Source organism: Rhincodon typus, chromosome 1 (assembly GCF_021869965.1).
Source record: "Rhincodon typus isolate 14 chromosome 1, sRhiTyp1.1, whole genome shotgun sequence".
NCBI lineage: Eukaryota > Metazoa > Chordata > Chondrichthyes > Orectolobiformes > Rhincodontidae > Rhincodon > Rhincodon typus.
This window is the reverse complement of record NC_063332.1, coordinates 106,511,853-106,529,331: the sequence shown is the minus strand read 5'-3', so window position 1 is coordinate 106,529,331 and position 17,479 is coordinate 106,511,853. Positions and strand designations below refer to the sequence as shown.

At 38.5% G+C, this 17,479-nt stretch overlaps 1 protein-coding gene across 1 annotated transcript in view; it reads right to left on the bottom strand.

Annotated features, from left to right (window-relative positions):
• LOC109917809 (transmembrane protein 144-like) overlaps window positions 1-17,479 on the bottom strand; it is a 64,118-nt gene that overhangs the window by 34,614 nt on the left and 12,025 nt on the right. Inside the window, exon 5 of the mRNA XM_048604478.1 lies at window positions 8,954-9,034. Coding sequence (XP_048460435.1) covers window positions 8,954-9,034 — 81 coding nt within the window. The remainder of the gene's footprint in view (window positions 1-8,953; window positions 9,035-17,479) is intronic.

Below are 17,479 nucleotides of genomic sequence, written 5' to 3'. Positions count from 1 at the left end.
TCTATTAATGAAAGCAAACACACCATATGCCTTCTTAACAACTCTATCCACCTGGGTGGCAGCTTTCAGGGAACTGTGGATATGAACCCCAAGATCCCTCTGCTCCTCCACACCGCCAAGAATCTTTCCGTTAATCCTGTATTCTGCTTTCAAATTTGTCCTTCCAAAATGAATCATCTCACGTTTTTCAGGGTTAAACTCCATCTGCCACTTCACAGCCCAGCTCTGCATCCTATCAATATCCCTTTGTAACCCTGGAACAGCCCTCCGCACTATCCACAACTTGACCCACCTTCGTATCATTCGCGAACTTGCTAATCCACCCTTCCACTCCTTCATCCAAATCATTTACAAAAATCACAAATAGAAGAGGACCCAGAACAGATCCTTGTGGTACACCATTCGTAACTGAGCACCATGTTAAATATTTTCCGCCCATTACCACCCTTTGTCTTCTAAGGTCAGCCAATTCTGAATCCAATCTGCCACATTTCCCCCTATCCCATGCCTCCTTACTTTCTGCACGAACCTACTATGGGGAACCTTATCAAATGCCTTACCTAAATCCATGTATACCACATCCACTACTCTACCTTCATCCATGTGTTTGGTCACTTCTTCAAAGAATTCAATAAGGTTTGTGAGGCATGATCTACCCTTCACAAATCCATGCTGACTATCACGAACCAAACTGTGCCTATCCAAGTGATCATAAATCCTATCTCTCAGAGCCCTTTCCAATAATTTGCCCACCACTGACATAAGACTAACTGGCCTGTAATTTCCAGGGTTATCCCTGTTCCCTTTTTTGAACAAAGGAATGACGTTTGCCTCTCTCCAATCTTCTGGCACTATACCCGTGGACAGTGAGGATGAAAAGATCATTGCCAAAGGCCCTATGATCTCTTCCCTTGATTCCCATAGAATCCTTGGATAAATCCCATCAGGCCCGGGGGACTTATCTATCTTCAAGTTCCTCAAAATTCCTAGTACATCTTCCTTACTAACATCGACCTCCTCCTGCCTACCAGCCTGTTTCACACTGTCCTCCTCTACAACTAGGTCTCTCTCAGTTGTGAATACCGAAGAAAAGTATTCATTAAGGACCGCTCCTATCTCTTTAGGCTCCGTGCATAAATTCCCTTTACAATCCTTGATTGGCCCTACCCTTTCTCTGGTCATTCTGAAAGTTGACTGAAATGGTCCAGCAAGCAGGACAGGTTAGCGTGAGGGTAAGATGGAGCATTAAAGTGACAGGCTACTGGAAGCTCAGAGTCCTTCAGGCAGATTCAATGAAGGCATCCTCAAAGTGGTCTCTCAATTTGGTCTTGGTCTCCCTGATGCAGAACAGATCCCATTGTGAGCAGCAAATCCGAGTGATTAAATTAAAAGAAGTACATGTAATGATTCCTGCACCGAGGAGTATTTACAGCCTTGCGCGGTGATGAGTGGAGAGGTGAAATTATAGCTGCGCCAGCTCCTGTGTTTGTGTGCTGTAGGGATTTTGGGGGTGATTGGGGAGTGGACAAGGTTATTACAAGGGGAACAGTCCCTTCAGAACTCAGAAAGGGTAGGGGATGCTGTATTCAGTGGCAGTATTACGCTAGATGTGGCTGAAAATAATCCATGGAACATTGAGTATGATGGGATGGAAGGTGAATGCAAGGGTAACACTATCATTCTGGGAGGGAGGAAAGGGGAGAGTGCGGGAAATATGGCGGACTACAGTTGAAGGTGCCATCCATCCAGGCAAACCATGCTCACATAATCAACCCGCTGAGATAATACGGCGGTTTCATTTTCGCAGAGAATTGTGGGTATCCAGTATCACCATTGCAAAGTGGGCAATCCTCGTTTAAGGAAAAGGGAAGATATTTCAGGCATACTGGTGTGGAGGATTGCTTCAATGGAACAAATATAACAGGGACGGAGGAACTTGGAGAATTGAGTGGGGTCCTTACAGAATGCAGCGTGTGAGGAAATACACTTCGGATTGCTGACAGAGTCAGGGGACTTACAGTTAACAGCCTAATCAGAAATTGAGATAGTGAGGTCAAAGAAGGGAAGGGTCAGAGATTGATTATATAAATTTGAGGGAAGGGTGGAATTAGAAGGAAAATTTTCCAATTCAGGGTTACAGCAGGACAGGATAGTCATCAATATTCTGGAAGAAGCTAAAGGAAGGAGCCCAACGTTAAACTAAAATAAGAAATATTCCACATAAAGACAGACCTAGCTAGGAATCAGATACAAAGGGAACACTTTTCATTTGAAATAAGTGAGAATGATTTTTTTAAAAATCTTTCGAAGGAGAGCAGTTATCAATGGATGCAATAGAGAGACCTTGGGCTGGGCAGATACAGGATGGAGGTGTGGAAAGATTCAATATTTATAGTGAAAAGGGAAGATTTGAATTAGGAAATTGGAACCTCTTTAAGTGAAAGAGGGCATTGGTGTCACAGATGTAATTGGGGAGAGTCAGACCAATAAATGGAGTCAAGGGAGGAAGAATTCAGTTTAATGGAGCAGTATGTGGCTGAAATAATAGATTTGCCAGGAAAGTCCTGTTTATGGATCTTGGCAAGGAGGTAGAAACTTTATGGTGTTGGGTATTTATGAGGTAAGAAGCTGTGGAGGGAAGATCACCAGAAGGGATAAGATAAGCAACTCTGGAAACAATAGCTTGATGTGCAGTGGTGGGTGGGATCATATTTTTGGGGGAGGGGAAGGGAGGTGGGGTAAGGCCTCCACCAGGTAGGAATCAGTTTGCCAGGTTTTATGCTCAATGGCAGCACCATAAGTCAAAAGAACTTCTTCAAAAAATAGATAAATTTCACTACCACATTTCTTAGAAAACAACCATTAAATTTTGTATTAGTGAGGAAATGACTGGGAATCTGGATCAGAAATACAGCAAGCCAACCCTCTAATGAAAGGGATCAATATCATAGTATTATACAGGGGACAGAAATGAAATGATTGTTTATTAACATCTTTTAACTTAAAGAAAACTCTGACTAACCTGCAAAATTAATTCCCAGTGGTTTGTGTCTGGCTCTTTTGTGTACTAATTATTAAATGTATTTTCTTTTTATTTAATGTTTCTGATCTTCTACATTGTTCATTAGAAATGGATTGGCATTTTTAGTATGTAATTATCAGATTCTGAGAGTGATACTTCGCACATTTTAAGTCAAACAAGATGCGTTAGGAATATTGTGACTACCCAGTATAAGCTAATATATAAGTAAAATAATCTTGGCTGATGACCTTTGAGGAAAGGGAAATTTGTCTACAATATCTGGACAATAAAATAGCAGATTGGATTGCACAAATATCATAGAATCCAACCAATTCTTAATCAGTTGGGTGATCTGTAGTACCAGTTACTATTATGGTGGTGAAGATAAACAAAATACTATGTGATGATTTCACTTCTAGTCAAGTAAAAGGATGTGGTCAAGCTCAGTGAAGCAGACCCTAGGAACAAAAGGAGCTCTTTTAATTTTCAAATTGGCTTCTACGTACATGGATCCAAGAGGAAATGACTGGGGATTAGGGGAATATTGCTGGTTTATCTCCCCTGCCATAATGGAGGATGGGCATTAGAGTTTCCTGCCAAATGGAGCAAATTATTAAGATGTAACTATTAGTGATACTTGTCCCTCCTGCCTCATAGAAACCAGGTGTCCACTCATTGACTTGGGATCAGTGCTACAGCGCACCACTGAGACCTAATCCTCTATACCTGCCTTCATTGCTTCCTAAAGAAATTCAGGGGATACATATATTTTATGTCATTTCTTTCATACTGTAAGTTTACTTAAAGTGCAACTAAGATGTAATCGCGTCCATTTGCCACACCTGCAGGGCTTCCATTTCCTTGTCCTCTATTAAGGGGGACTTTTCTTCTGGCGGCAGTTCTTTACTCTCAGTTTTCACAAAAATAAGAATTCCAGCGCTGAAATGAGTTAGAATACTAGGTTTGAAATCTGTCATTATGCTCCTGAAAAGATTTTGGCCTGGATTTTGCAGTAAGGATTATGATGAGGCTAACACTGCTTCACTGTTCTGAAGCAGTAAAACTGATTTCTAATAACCACATGTGGAGCTAATTGCAGATATCAGGAGGATGCATTCTAAGCTGCCTTGCTTCTCTATCAGCCTTGCTACACCAGTATCTTGCTGAGGGATTCTGCAAATACATGAAGGGATCTGAAAGTATAGTATATACCCACTAGACATACAGAAATAATGAGGCATATCCATTCTAGTGTCAGTGATTTATATATACTGTGATAAATCAAGGTCAATAAATTTATGTAATCTCAAAATTAACATGTACAATGTGGAGTCCCATACCTTCAAATTTCAATTATTTTTTTCTGTGTTTTTTAGTCTGTTTGTCATGCCTGTCTTTCTTTCTTTACCTTTATTTCATTATTTATACACAACTTGGCTTTGCATTAACTATTCAAACTTACACTTTCTGGCTCCAGACACTGAGTGCCACAGTAAGGATTCATTAAACTGATGGGTTAATAGGATGGTTGACTGCCCGGTTCACACAGTTCAGATTTACTGTAGCTGGTGTTGCACCAAAGTGGATTTCTGTTCACTGTAAGGTCAGTGAGAAGACCCATAGAAGGTCTGTTGACAAGTAGACATACAGGGAATGGCTAGAATAATCTGTTTACTGCTGACTGCAAAATCCAGGCCTTATTTTTCATTAAGAATAGCCAACATACATTGTTGATTTACATAGACCCATTATGATCTGTTAGTCTTAAAATTAACTATCTCCTTATATTTAAATAGATTTGCAATCTGTTTCACTTTTGATTGGCTACGCAAGTCACTGCAGCTCACATTAAATGCATTGGCTATGAACCTCTTTGAAAATTTTTTAATAGATAAACACTGTAATTAACTGTAAGATTTTCTATTGAGTAGCATTTTCCTAAAATTGACAGTTCCAGAATTTTTCTTAAAGTTAAGGTATTGAATGAATAATCCCCTTGAATAGATATATTTTAATCTTGCTTTCATTGTAATCTTTCCTCATTACAATGATGTACTTCCCAGTTCATCATTAGCTACAAGACACTTTAACTGCAGGTCTTTCTTTAAACAGAAATTATAGTGGAATCCAGAAAACATCAGACATCCATCTCTACCACTCATTTCATTCAACTGCACTAAAACTGCAAGTATGGACAATGCAAACAATAACCATTGACATACTGGAAAGAATCCTTTGGTTAAATAATTATTTGGAGAGACAGAGGAATCTTTTTATACAAAAGATCAAAAGGAGATTTCATGGCAGTGTTTTGATAAGAGTAAACAAAAATGGACAGCTTCCAGTCAGTAATGAGGGATATAAATTTTAACTAATTAGTAAAAGAACCCAAGGGGACATAACTGAAGATTTATGTGCATACTCCACCAGCTGTCCTGATGATCCCCTTAAAAAACCTATGATTTTGTTTGTATCAGATCTCCTCATTCTATCACAGTGTATGTTTCCCCGTGTTCAATATCATGCAATGTCTTCCTATTTCATCAGTCTATACCTCAAGAAGTATATTACTATCCACTAATAATTTACTACAACTCATATACATATGTCATTTGCAAACTTTTAAATCATGTCTTGAATACCCCAAACCAGACACCAAAAAGATCAGTAGTTATTATAATGACCCTTTGGGAACTCTATCCTTACTTCTAATCTGAAAAACAGTGGATATCTCTTCTACCCTATCCAGCACCTTCAGAATCTTATATGTTCCAATGAGACTATGCCTCATTCTTCTAAACTCCGAAGTAAAAGCTTAATTTCTTCAACCCCTCCTCATAGGGCAAATCTCTCATCAGGAGCAAACTAGTGAACCTTCTCTGTACTGCCTCCAATGCAAATATGTCCTGTCTTCAATATGGACACCACCAGAACTTTATGCATACTCCAGTATGGACTCACCAAAGCTCAATACATTTGTTGCAAGACTTCTTTGTACTTGTACTTGCTTTCAATAAAGGTTAACATACCAGTTTTGTATCCATGCTGCCACTTTCCATTTAATCAAAGGGCTCTAATTTGGCTTTGAGTCTGTTATATGGTGTTTGTAAAATACCTTTTGAAAGTCTGCTTACATAAGATAAATGACACAACTTAGATTGACTCAATCAATTATTTTATCAAACAATTCATCAAGTTGCTCGAGCATGATTTTCTTTAAGCAAAAGCACCTGATTTCTTTTATTAGCCTAGCTGTTTCTAAATATCAATCAATTTTGACCTGGATTGTTATCTCTAAGATCTTCCCCACCCACCTTTCTTCTCTCAGTGGAACATGTCTACACTGTCATCAAACCATCTTCTCTTTGAGGCAGTCGCCTGTTGTGCTTACAGTTTTGATTGCAATCCAAGAAAAAAACTATGGATGCTGGAAATCTGAAACATAAACAGAAATTGCTGGAGAAAGTCAGCATTTGTAGAGAGAAATAGAGTCAATGTTTCAGTTCCAGTGGCCCTTCTTCAGAACTGGATTGCAATGAACCTGGGCCAAATTGTTTTTTCTCTGAGTTATTCTGAACAAAGTCCATCATTATGAATGTTCAGTAGTTCTAGAATCTAACTGCAACTTTACTTCTCCAACCCCTTTCCAGTGATATAATAGTTGATTTAATCAATAATTCCAACTGTCCCTTATATTCTATATCTTCACTGCATTCCTGGTAGCAAAGGATCTTAAGTTCCAATCCTCTGCTTCTTTGGGCATGTTATTGCCATTATATTCAAGTCTCACCGAGCACCTTGTACCTGCCAATTACCAAACTCCTTTTTTTTAATCACACTATATACATTTCAATTGGATCTTAGATGGTTTTACATTTCTCACCCTCTCTTTCAACCCCCTATTTGAACTACTCTTTACTCTTGTACTATTTACCTCTCCAACTCTTCTGTGTTTTTGTCTAACGTTTCATCCCAGTACTTAACCCTCCTGCCAAATTAGTTCTATCTATCCCATTGTACAAGTTAACCGTCCCATGAGGTTATTGACCTCAGCTATGTCAAAGTACAGCCTTTTATTTTGAACAATTTCTTCATTTCTCAGGCATGGCACAGTACTCCAAGGATCTGAAAATCTCTGTCATGCACCATTTCTCCAGTAACATGTCTTTCCTATTTTCACTAGCTCATGCAACTCTGGGTAATCCATAGGAACCCACAAGCAGGAGAAAGCAATTGAATTTCCAACATGCTCCACCATTCAACAAGATCTGGTCTTGTCTCAATTCCATTTTCCTGTCTTTACTCCATAACTTTTGTTGGTCTTGCCTGTCCAAAATCTATCTAACCCAGCCTTGAATAAATTTAAAGACCAAGCTATCACCACCTTTGGTGAAGAGAATTCTGCACTTTATTTACCCACTGAAAGAAAAAAAAGTTCTCCTCATCTGTGCTAAAGGTGAGGTCCCTTCTTAAACTATGTCCCTCAGTTTTGGCCTCCCCCACAAGAGGAAACATTCTCCTGCTATATTCTCTATCCAGTCTCCTCAAGGTCTTATATGTTTCAATATGAACTCTCACTACTCCTTCTAAACTCAATGGATATGGACCTAACCTGTTCAGTCATTCTTCTTAAGACAAGCCCTTAATTCCAGAAATAAGTTGAGCAAATCTTCTTTGAACTGCTTCTAAATCTTTTTGTTTCAAATAAGGAGACTAAAACTACATACAATATTACAACTTTGTGACCAAGGCCCTGCAGCAAAATATCTCTACTGTTATATTTCATTGACCTTGCAATAAACCACATTTTTCCATTTGCCTTCCTAAGCACTTGTTCATGTACCACAAACCCCACATCTCGCTGTATCACCAGTTCTTCTACTCTCTCTATTTAAATAGTATACTGCTTTTCTACTCTTGCTTGGAAAATGGACAAGTTCACATTTATCTGTGTTATACTCCATTATTTATTTGTTTCTTCACTCACCTAACCTGTCTACATCCCTTTGCAGACACTCTACCTCCTCTGACAACTTATTTTCCTACCTACCTTCATGCTGTCAGTACATTTAGCTACTGTACATTTTGTCTGTTCATTCGGGTCATTGATATAGATTGGAAACAGTAGAGGATTCAGCACAGATCCCTGTGGCATTACACTAGTTATATCTTGGGAACCTGAAAAAAACCCATTTATCCCTATTCTTTGCATCCTGATGGCTAACCAGTCCCTTATCCATGCTAATATTTTAGCCTCTATGCTATATGCTGTTATCTTGTGCAGCAAAGTTTGATAGGTGACCTTATCAAATACCTTTAGATTACTACCTCTTTGTGGCCCTCCTCTTCCTTCATCGTGCTGTGGATACACTCTAGAATTCACTCCTCCAAAGCCTCAAAAGTCTCATTGATATTCAGCACTGAAAATTAGTTTAAGAGTGTCGTACGTCAAGAGGACTCCTATCCTGCCTGCTCTTCTTCCTCTGTCTGATTGCCACCCAGTCACTATCTTTCTGGACTCTCTCTAGCTGTGGAGTGACTAGCATGGAACATGTAGTCCAGGATATTCTCAGCCTCCTGCACAGCGTACGTAGACTAGAATCACTCCACGTACTCAGAAAAGCTGAACTCCTGTTCAAGCAACATGGAGACACTACCTGGGAAAATGGTTATTCAGTATGTGCAAGAAATGCTGGAGTTTCTATATGACAAGGGAACTGTGGACATCTGGTGTCAGCTACCCCAGATTTTTGTTCATTACTCTAATTATTTAAGTATTTATTGCTGTCCATTGGTTTTATTTACACTTATTAAATTGAAACTACCATTCTGGTTACAAGGCAATTCATTTGAACAATTCCAATGTCTGTGTACACAGATCTGTATAATATCAACACAGTTCTGTACATCTGTGAAGCTGTCAGTCATTACCTTAAACCTGCTAATGCTGTTCCTATGTAGTTTAAAATAGGACTTGGAACTTTTTGGACATCCAATCCAAACCAGCCAAACCTGAAGAAAGACCATTTTAGACATCTGATCGCATTAAACAGTTGGTATCCTCTTTTGTACAGCACTGAATCACAATATAACAGAGATAATACATCTAGTTAAAGAAAAGCAACTGGCATCTTCACCTAGAAGCAAACGTTTAAAAACAATGGCAAAGAACTGCAGATGTTGTAAATCAGAAACAAAAATTGCTGGAAAAGCTCACCAGGTCTGGCAGCATCTGTGGAGAGAAATCAGAGTTAATGTTTCAGGTCTGAGGAAGGGTTGCTCGACCCAAAACATTAACTCTGAATTCTCTCCACAGATGTTGCCAGACCTGCTGAGCTTATCCAGCAATTTCTGTTTTGTTTAAAAATAATGAAATCTGTTTTGGCACAAGCATCGTTAACGTTAAATATTTAAATACACGTCTCTGAAATGGCCTTCAAGATGTACTAACTTTAAACTAAAATGGAATGTTGTAGCCTTCCTGTTATTGCAGGACTGTTGTTAGACTGTGATAATCAACGAAAATACAAGAGCTTTAAACCAAAGATAGAATTTGTTATCCCATTAATTTTACAGCCCTTCTAATATTAAATAGAAATAATACACATACAAGGGAAAATCTTATGCAACTCTATCATAAGAAATGTAAGAACACCATGTAAGTCTGTGCCAGATATTGAGGGAGCTGCTAGGATTTCATCTTTTGATAGGTATTCTGTCCATCTACCGGACTTAGCACGTGGCAGTCACAGGAACAAGAAGACTCAGACTTGATGGGTGACCTCAGTGAGGAATTGTCCCACAGAAGCACAGGAGAGTTGCAACAGGAACCATCTCACCACTGGGGACATTATACAGCAAACTTTTGGACTGCTTCAGATGCAGTTCAAGTGACTTATCAGAACTAGAGGCTCCATTCAATGTATCTCACGAACAGGGTCTAGGATTACTCTGGTCTGCTGTGTCCTTCACCACATCACGTTGCAGAGAAGGTGTGAAACTGTCATTAGAATAGATAGAGTGCATCCAGCATTCACCTCTTTGGAGGAAGAGGAGCATCCTGATGTCCAGTGATGCCTGCAGTCACAATTTTAGCCTCTCTTATTCAGACATGCTCCATTTGTAAAGTTTACATCATTGCAGGTTTCACTTATAAGGTTTGCACAATTGCATACTTCACTTGTAAATTTTGCACCATTGCAAGTTTTTCATCAAGCTTTCTATGGGTATTTCACATAAAATATTTTAAAAATTCGAACAGAAAACATCAGTAGTGTGGAACAGTAATAAATAGTCAAGCAAATCCTTTTGTGCAATAAAGACATTTTCTTCATTTTTTTAGTACTTCCACCTGGTTTTTGCCTCATGGCCTCAGTAGAGTGAGAGGAAAGAAACTTGTTCACTGCTCTGATGCCCAGATACTCATGCCAGATGTCATCTGGATTCTTGAGCCTGTGGTGGTTCAGCTTGTCAGCCCCACCTGCAGATGTGTCAAAGCTGGCTTGGTCATTATAGCATAAAGCAGTATCAAGGAAGTTGAGGATGACCCATGAGCACTTTCTCCATGTTGCCTCTCAGGGTCCACCCTCACGTCCCTATGAGCTTATTGGAGAGCACTTGCTTGCCTCTCAGCTACCACTGCAGGAATTTGACAGATGCTCTATAAAGTCTCAACCATAATGTGCAGGCCCTAGGTATGAATCAGCATATACTGAGTTACCTGTCACAGTTGATCCTTCATTCTTTCCATGGAGATGGTCAAGAACAAAATGCTCAAGGTTTCACGACACCGAACAAAAAAAAAAGTTCTGAAGAAGGATCACTGGACCCAAAACATTAAATCTGCTTTCTCCCCACTGATGCTGCCAGACCTGCTGAGTTTTTCCAGAATTTCTGTTTTTGTTCCTGACACTCACTGTGCTTCATTTTATGCACATGACCTCTGGAAATTCTGACAGAAACCCATATATTTCATGAGTTCATTTTAGATATTTTCTAATCAACCTGTTGAGAGATGTTATTACACACCTCTGAAGCAGGTAGGACTTGAAGCCAGGCCTGCTAGCTCAGAGGTAGGGACACTACCACTCCCCCTCAATAACTGTCTCACAAGTTCCTTTAGGCCCAGAGTCTCAGCACCTATATCTAATTGAGCAGAGCCTGAAATGTCTCTGAGGACTCTCCATTGCTGACTTTATCTCCAGCATTTAACCTGTTCAATTTTTGAAGTGCTTCTCACAACATGCCACCTCTTCTATCTGTGAAACTGGATGGACTGAGGTGAGTGTTTCTGCTCTGGTGGAGGGTGTGAGGAATCATGTAACAGTGCATTCTCAAAATGATGCTCCTCCACTGAGGACTCCTCAGGCTTCTCCAATATTTCCTATGCAAGCTTCACCTCTGTACCTATCGGAAATGGAAACATTGAGTTTGAGTTGATCTAGGTGAAATTGGATTCTGAATTGACATTATGCAGATAATGACATTAAATGTACTGTTGATATCAATTCAACATGAGTGAAAGTTCAGTGCCATGTAGCAGTCTATCACCTGGTCTCTGAGCCAACCCCATCTCTCCATCGGCAATGGCTTTACCAGCACCTGCTTGCCAATTGCCGGAGTGTCCTCTTCCATCAGGCTTTGGGTGGACCTGAACATCCTTCTACCTCTAGTTTTCTGACTCTTCCTTGTGTTTTGGCTGTTTTCTCCTGCAATGGGAAAATGCAGGGCATGAGGAGTGTGAGGAGTCCAAATGTTGCTGAGGAGGGTGGATGAAAATTAAGGACAGTGACTGTTATTGTAAAATTGTTATTTTTCAACAAATTTGATGAATTAAGCAAGTGAGGAACTACCTTAAATTTCTGTTTAGTTGTGGTTAATTATAAAAAAGCTTTCTGTATTGAAAAATAGCTCTATTGTCCAGGTCAAAAGTAAAGCCTTGGGTTTATAGTTTTATGATGGTTTTATGGCCCACATTAATATAAACTCAGGCTAAAAAATATGAAAATGCTTTGAAGTAAAAAGCTTTTACTCAAGGACAGAGTCATGTTTTGAAATAGATTAATTCTGTAACTTAAAAGGACATGGCAAGTCCACATATACTACATTTGAATTTTTTGAGCTTTATGTATTTTGCTGTATCTTGCAATTATATTTTGTAGCCTTAGTTTTAACATACTTCAGAATGGTGATAAGGTATGATTCCTGCTAATGTGACTCATTTCTTTTGGAGATCAAAATAAGTCAGTCTGGCTTTTGATAAGTAACTTCATTTAACTTGTTTCATGCATCAATAGCAGATATTGTGGAGCCACCAACGTTTCGCTTAGTTAAAAGAGGTTGATGGGTTTGGCATTTTCCAGAATATTTTGATAAAATCAACTAGACATTTGGGATTACATGAAATTATTGTGCAGAGGTGATAGTACATGCTTTCAAACAAACACAAAACTTGCTCTGCCAACTAGGAATGGGCACACACTACTTAGCCAATCTGAGATTGATCACATGCTAGTCATGCAGTGGAAAGCCAATTAGAGTTTAGGATAAATAGGGGTAATGGACAGAAAGGAAGAAAAACAGAAGAACAACTTCAGTCAATCAAAGAGAACAATAGAATATGTTCAACGAAGCCAGATGCTGAGTGCTGGTATTCCGTAGTAAAACAACTGCCTTATTAAATATTATTTTTTGATTTGATAAAATTATAAAACACACTTGTAAATGAGTCTCATAATTAATCAGAGCTAGGAGACATTTTAGATTGTCTCTTTCCCAAAACTAATTCAGTCATTTGTAATTGATGTAGATCTTAAAATTACAATTAATTTGACCCACAAAATATGACATCATATTGCTGTTATTCACAAAATGTTAGAAGTTACATTGTATTAAAAACAGTAAGAACTGAAAAGTCCCCGCTTTGGTAGAGTGAGAAGCAAAGTTACTGTTTGAACTGGAAACGTTAACTTTGTTTTTCTCTCTCTGATGCTGCCAGAAAATACCAGAGAATTTTCTGTTTTTATTTAAGATCCTCAGCATTGGCAGTAACTTGCTTTTATTACAGGAAAATACCATCATGTGTATATTTACTTACATATCACATGGTGAGATTTGGCAAAATACATTCAATGTCAACTCCATTGTATGTATAAAAGTAAGATTATTTCAGACTTGTGAGAACCACAAGATTAGTAGTGACTGAGGAATGGAAACAACAGGGCAGTTGGTTATATGTGAGTGTGAGGGATATCTATTCAAATGGGAATTTGAGGTGGAAGCTGGAGAGTCAGGAATGTTTGAAAGCAAAATATGCAGCTCAGAGGAGTACTAGATATTTTCTAACCAACCTGTTTAAAAATGCTATTGTGCACCTGTGGAGCAGGTGAGATTTGAATCCAGGCCTCCTGGCCCAGAAGGAGGGACACAGTTACTGCACCACAAGAGCCTTTCAGATTAGGTCTATACAGAAGAGTGTGATAACTGTTAGCGGAGAATTGTAAACAGTCACCATTGCTAGATCATATGAATTCATTAAGCATTTTCCAGAACTGGATCCAGTTTCTTGGTCCCATACTCCTGCTGTAAGTAGCCTCTAAAATTTGCAGTTTGGTGACAACTTACCGGTCTGCTCGTGCCATCCTGATGAAAGAGGAGTTTTTTCCTCGTAACTTGCTACCCTTGGAGGGGAAGGCTGCATTTCCACAAAGTCCCACCATTCTTTATTTTCCTAGTGGAATCCTGAATATAATTACTGCTGCCATTGAGTTTTACCTATATCCGTTTCACTAGAACTGCTTCAATCTTTCTTTAGATGTGTCGTTTCAAACCACCTTCCCTGATTGTCTGGAGAACCCAGATGGGCAATATTGTTGCTCTTGTCAATACATCATAGAAAGTTATTTCATTGGGTTTGTCATCTGAAGAAATCCCATTGCTCCAGCAGGAAATAAATAGTGCATACTCTGCCATAGTTCTTGAAAATAATCCTAAATGCATCCTGGAAATTCAACGCGTGTAATTAGGATTGTGTATTTGTTTGTGTTTAAAGATTGAGGAGGCTTTGAAAATATAAATTAACCAATTAGAAAGCAGAAAATTAGACAGAACATTGGTTAACCCCTGAGAAAGAAATAGATCAATAAGTTGAAAACAGATATGGTATTTGCACTATCTGTGATAACTTTCTCATTTTTGGAGAGAATTATGTGATCATTAAAATGTAATGCTGATGTGACATTGAATAATAATTGAAACCACATTAGAAATTGTCCAGTTATGTTCTAGTTCAACTGAATACAAGCCTAAAATGCAATTTTGTGATTCCCAGTACTGATTTAATCTGATCTAATTACTGTATTCCCCAAAGTTAGATGCAGCAGTTCAGAGGTATAATTTGCTTTGGCCCACAATCAGATATGTGTTGACATACTAAATATTGTGCAAAAATACATTCGATGGGTTTGTTGAATTTCAAGATGTGATGACTACATGCACATAAAGGAAAATCTATGCAAGATTAGAACTTAATTTTGTGATTTTTCTCCTTATCAAAGGCTGCAGAAGTCCTTGTTCACAGTGTACAATTGCTATGGAATCATTTCTTTACAAATAACCCTTTTCCTGATTTTAATCAGTGTGTTAATTAGCAGGGGTAATAATCTCTGTGATATTACCCGCCCCATGAGCAAACTGGCATAAGGTAAATTAAATTAAAGATATAAATCTATGCCTAAAAAAATTGGTGTGGTAGAAATGGATTTTAATTCTTGGGACACTGGTACCAGGAAAATGGAATTTGTACCATTGGGACTATCTTCAACTATTCCACATTGGGACAGGTGTCCTGAAGAGTTATATAACTGGAGTGACTGCTCACATTACCAAGGAGCTCTTTTTTCTGATATTGCTCAACATTATGAGCACCAATGTGTATGTATCTGGCTGTCTCCGTGGGCAGGTTAGCAGATGTCATGTAGAGCCAGGTCCAGCATAACACTGTTGGAGATACCTGCAGATCTGCACTCTATTGCTGCAACTATTGATGCTAAGCGATGACAATAAGGCAATAAGTTTGAGAGACCTCAACCTTATTTCAGGTGCCCTTTCCTCTCAGAGGTGCACTGTGTAAAATTGCATGCGAAAAGTAGTTAGGGATCATGAGGGAAGCATTCTGTAAAACTTCCAAAATTGACACTTAGCCAAATTTTGGGAAGATTCAGCCCATTGTGTTCCTTCACTAGACCTGAAATGTTAAGCCCACTTTCCTTCAATAGATGCTGCCAGATCTGAGTTTCTCCAGCAATTTGTTTTTATTTCAGATTTCCAGTATCTGCAGTTCTTTGGGTTTTATTTTTGTTGTTGAGTGTTCCTTTCAGATATAGGGGCTTAGGTTTTGTGGTCTTCAATAACAGGATGGTGCTCATCTCTGAATTTAAAGAAAACTGTCCATAATGATCGACTGATCTCTGTGGCATTGATTTTCTTTCCCTTCCCTGCCAAGTCAGGCTGATCCCCAGGTATTCAGCAATTGTGATGTCATTAAAGCAGAGTAAATGGTCAATTACATTGAAGAATTCTCACAGACAACAAGCCAGGAAGCAAAATGCACTGATTTGCCTCGATTTTTAAATATATTTCATGGGTAATGCAATATTGAATCATACGTACAATATTAGAATCTGAAAGATATTTGTTTTGATCATCTTTTAAACAGTGATATAGCATAAAAACATAACCTTTCATTCATTCAGTGATTTTTAACTGATTGCAATCTGTGAGGACACAAACAGTGCACTATATAGAGAAGCAGGTAATGACTGGTAGAGATTTCTGTATTTAACTGTGAACTCCAGAAATACTGTCATTTTTAATGAATCAATGATAGCAATGGCAAAATCTGGGCCAATCTTGAGCACAGCAGGGTAATCCATGCTACCCACCCAGAAATGAAGGGCAGTACAAGTAAATGGTTTACACAATCCTAACAATCTCAGTAGATCAGAGAAACCCAATTAAACACTTCAGACCTGAGCAGAAAAGAATTAAAGTTTTTAAAAAATTGAAAAATGTGGCTGAATAAAAGCCTGCATCCAGAGTTGTTTTAAGACAAGTGATATTTCTTTCTCGCATGAGATTTCTGATTTTTTTGGTGAGTGTGATTTGGAATCATAATCCACAATTCATACTGTGCTGACGGACTGACATTTTATGAGGAGCTGTAACCATTCACAATATTCTATTGACAGACATGAAGTCTGAACTTATTTATGCAAAATACAATGAGACAATGTCAAATGCAAGACTTATTTCAAGTATCAAATATCTGCATTGAGCTAAGCTTTTTAACAGCAACTATGTTTAAATAAAATCAGGTTATTGTGATAGTTAAAAATTACTCCAGTTGCCACTTTCCTAAAAACTTTCCTTTCATAAACCATGATAAGATACCACAAACGGGATTACTTTTTTAAACTCAATCCTGCCAAATGGCTGCCTAACATTCTGTTAATACATACAGGCATCATGCATTTTTGTTGCATTTCCAACAATTTGAAGCTTCCTATTAGAAAAATTTATATCATATAATAAGATCATTTCTCAGCTCTTGAATATTTATCATTACATCGCATCTTTATTTTAGGGGTAGAATTTCCACAGTAGTTCTCCCAATCAGCAACTGTAACTTCAACAGTGTCAATGAGGAGGTTTATCCCCTCCCCCACTGAGTAAAGCACTGCCATCTGTTGCATCCCCAAACACCCCACCACCTCATCATTCTGACATCCACCACCTTTGACCATTGGACCGTAAAATGTAGGAGTAAAATTAGGGTATTCGGCCCATCCATCCTGCTCAACCATTCAATGAGATCACTGCTGATCTGTTAATTTTCAACTCCACTTTGCTGCCTTTTCTCCATAACCCTTGATTCCCCTGCTGATTAAAAATCTGCTTATTTCAGCCTTGACTATACTTAAAGACAAAGCCTCTGAAGCCTTCTACAGTACAGAAATTTCATAAATTCACTGTCTGAAAGAAGAAATTCCTCCTCATCTCTGCCTTAAAATGTGTGACTTCTTATTCTGAGATTATGCCCTCTGGTTCTAGACTCACCCACCAAGAGAAGTAACTTTTCTGCTTCTACCCTATCAAGTCCCCAATGGATTATGCAATTTCAATAATATTGCCTCTCATTGTTCTAAACTGCAATGAGTATAGGCCTATAGTCACCTCTCCTCATAAGACAGTCCCTCCATACCTCGTATCAGCCTAGTGAATTTTCTCTGGATTGCCTCCAATGCCATTTTTATCTTTCCTTTGACAGGGAAACTTTTCACAATATTCCAGCTGTAGTGAGTCTAATGCCTTGTATAATTTTAGCAAAAACTCCATACTTTTATAATCCATTCTTCTTCAAATTAAGACCAACATTCCACTTGCCTTCCTTATTGCCTG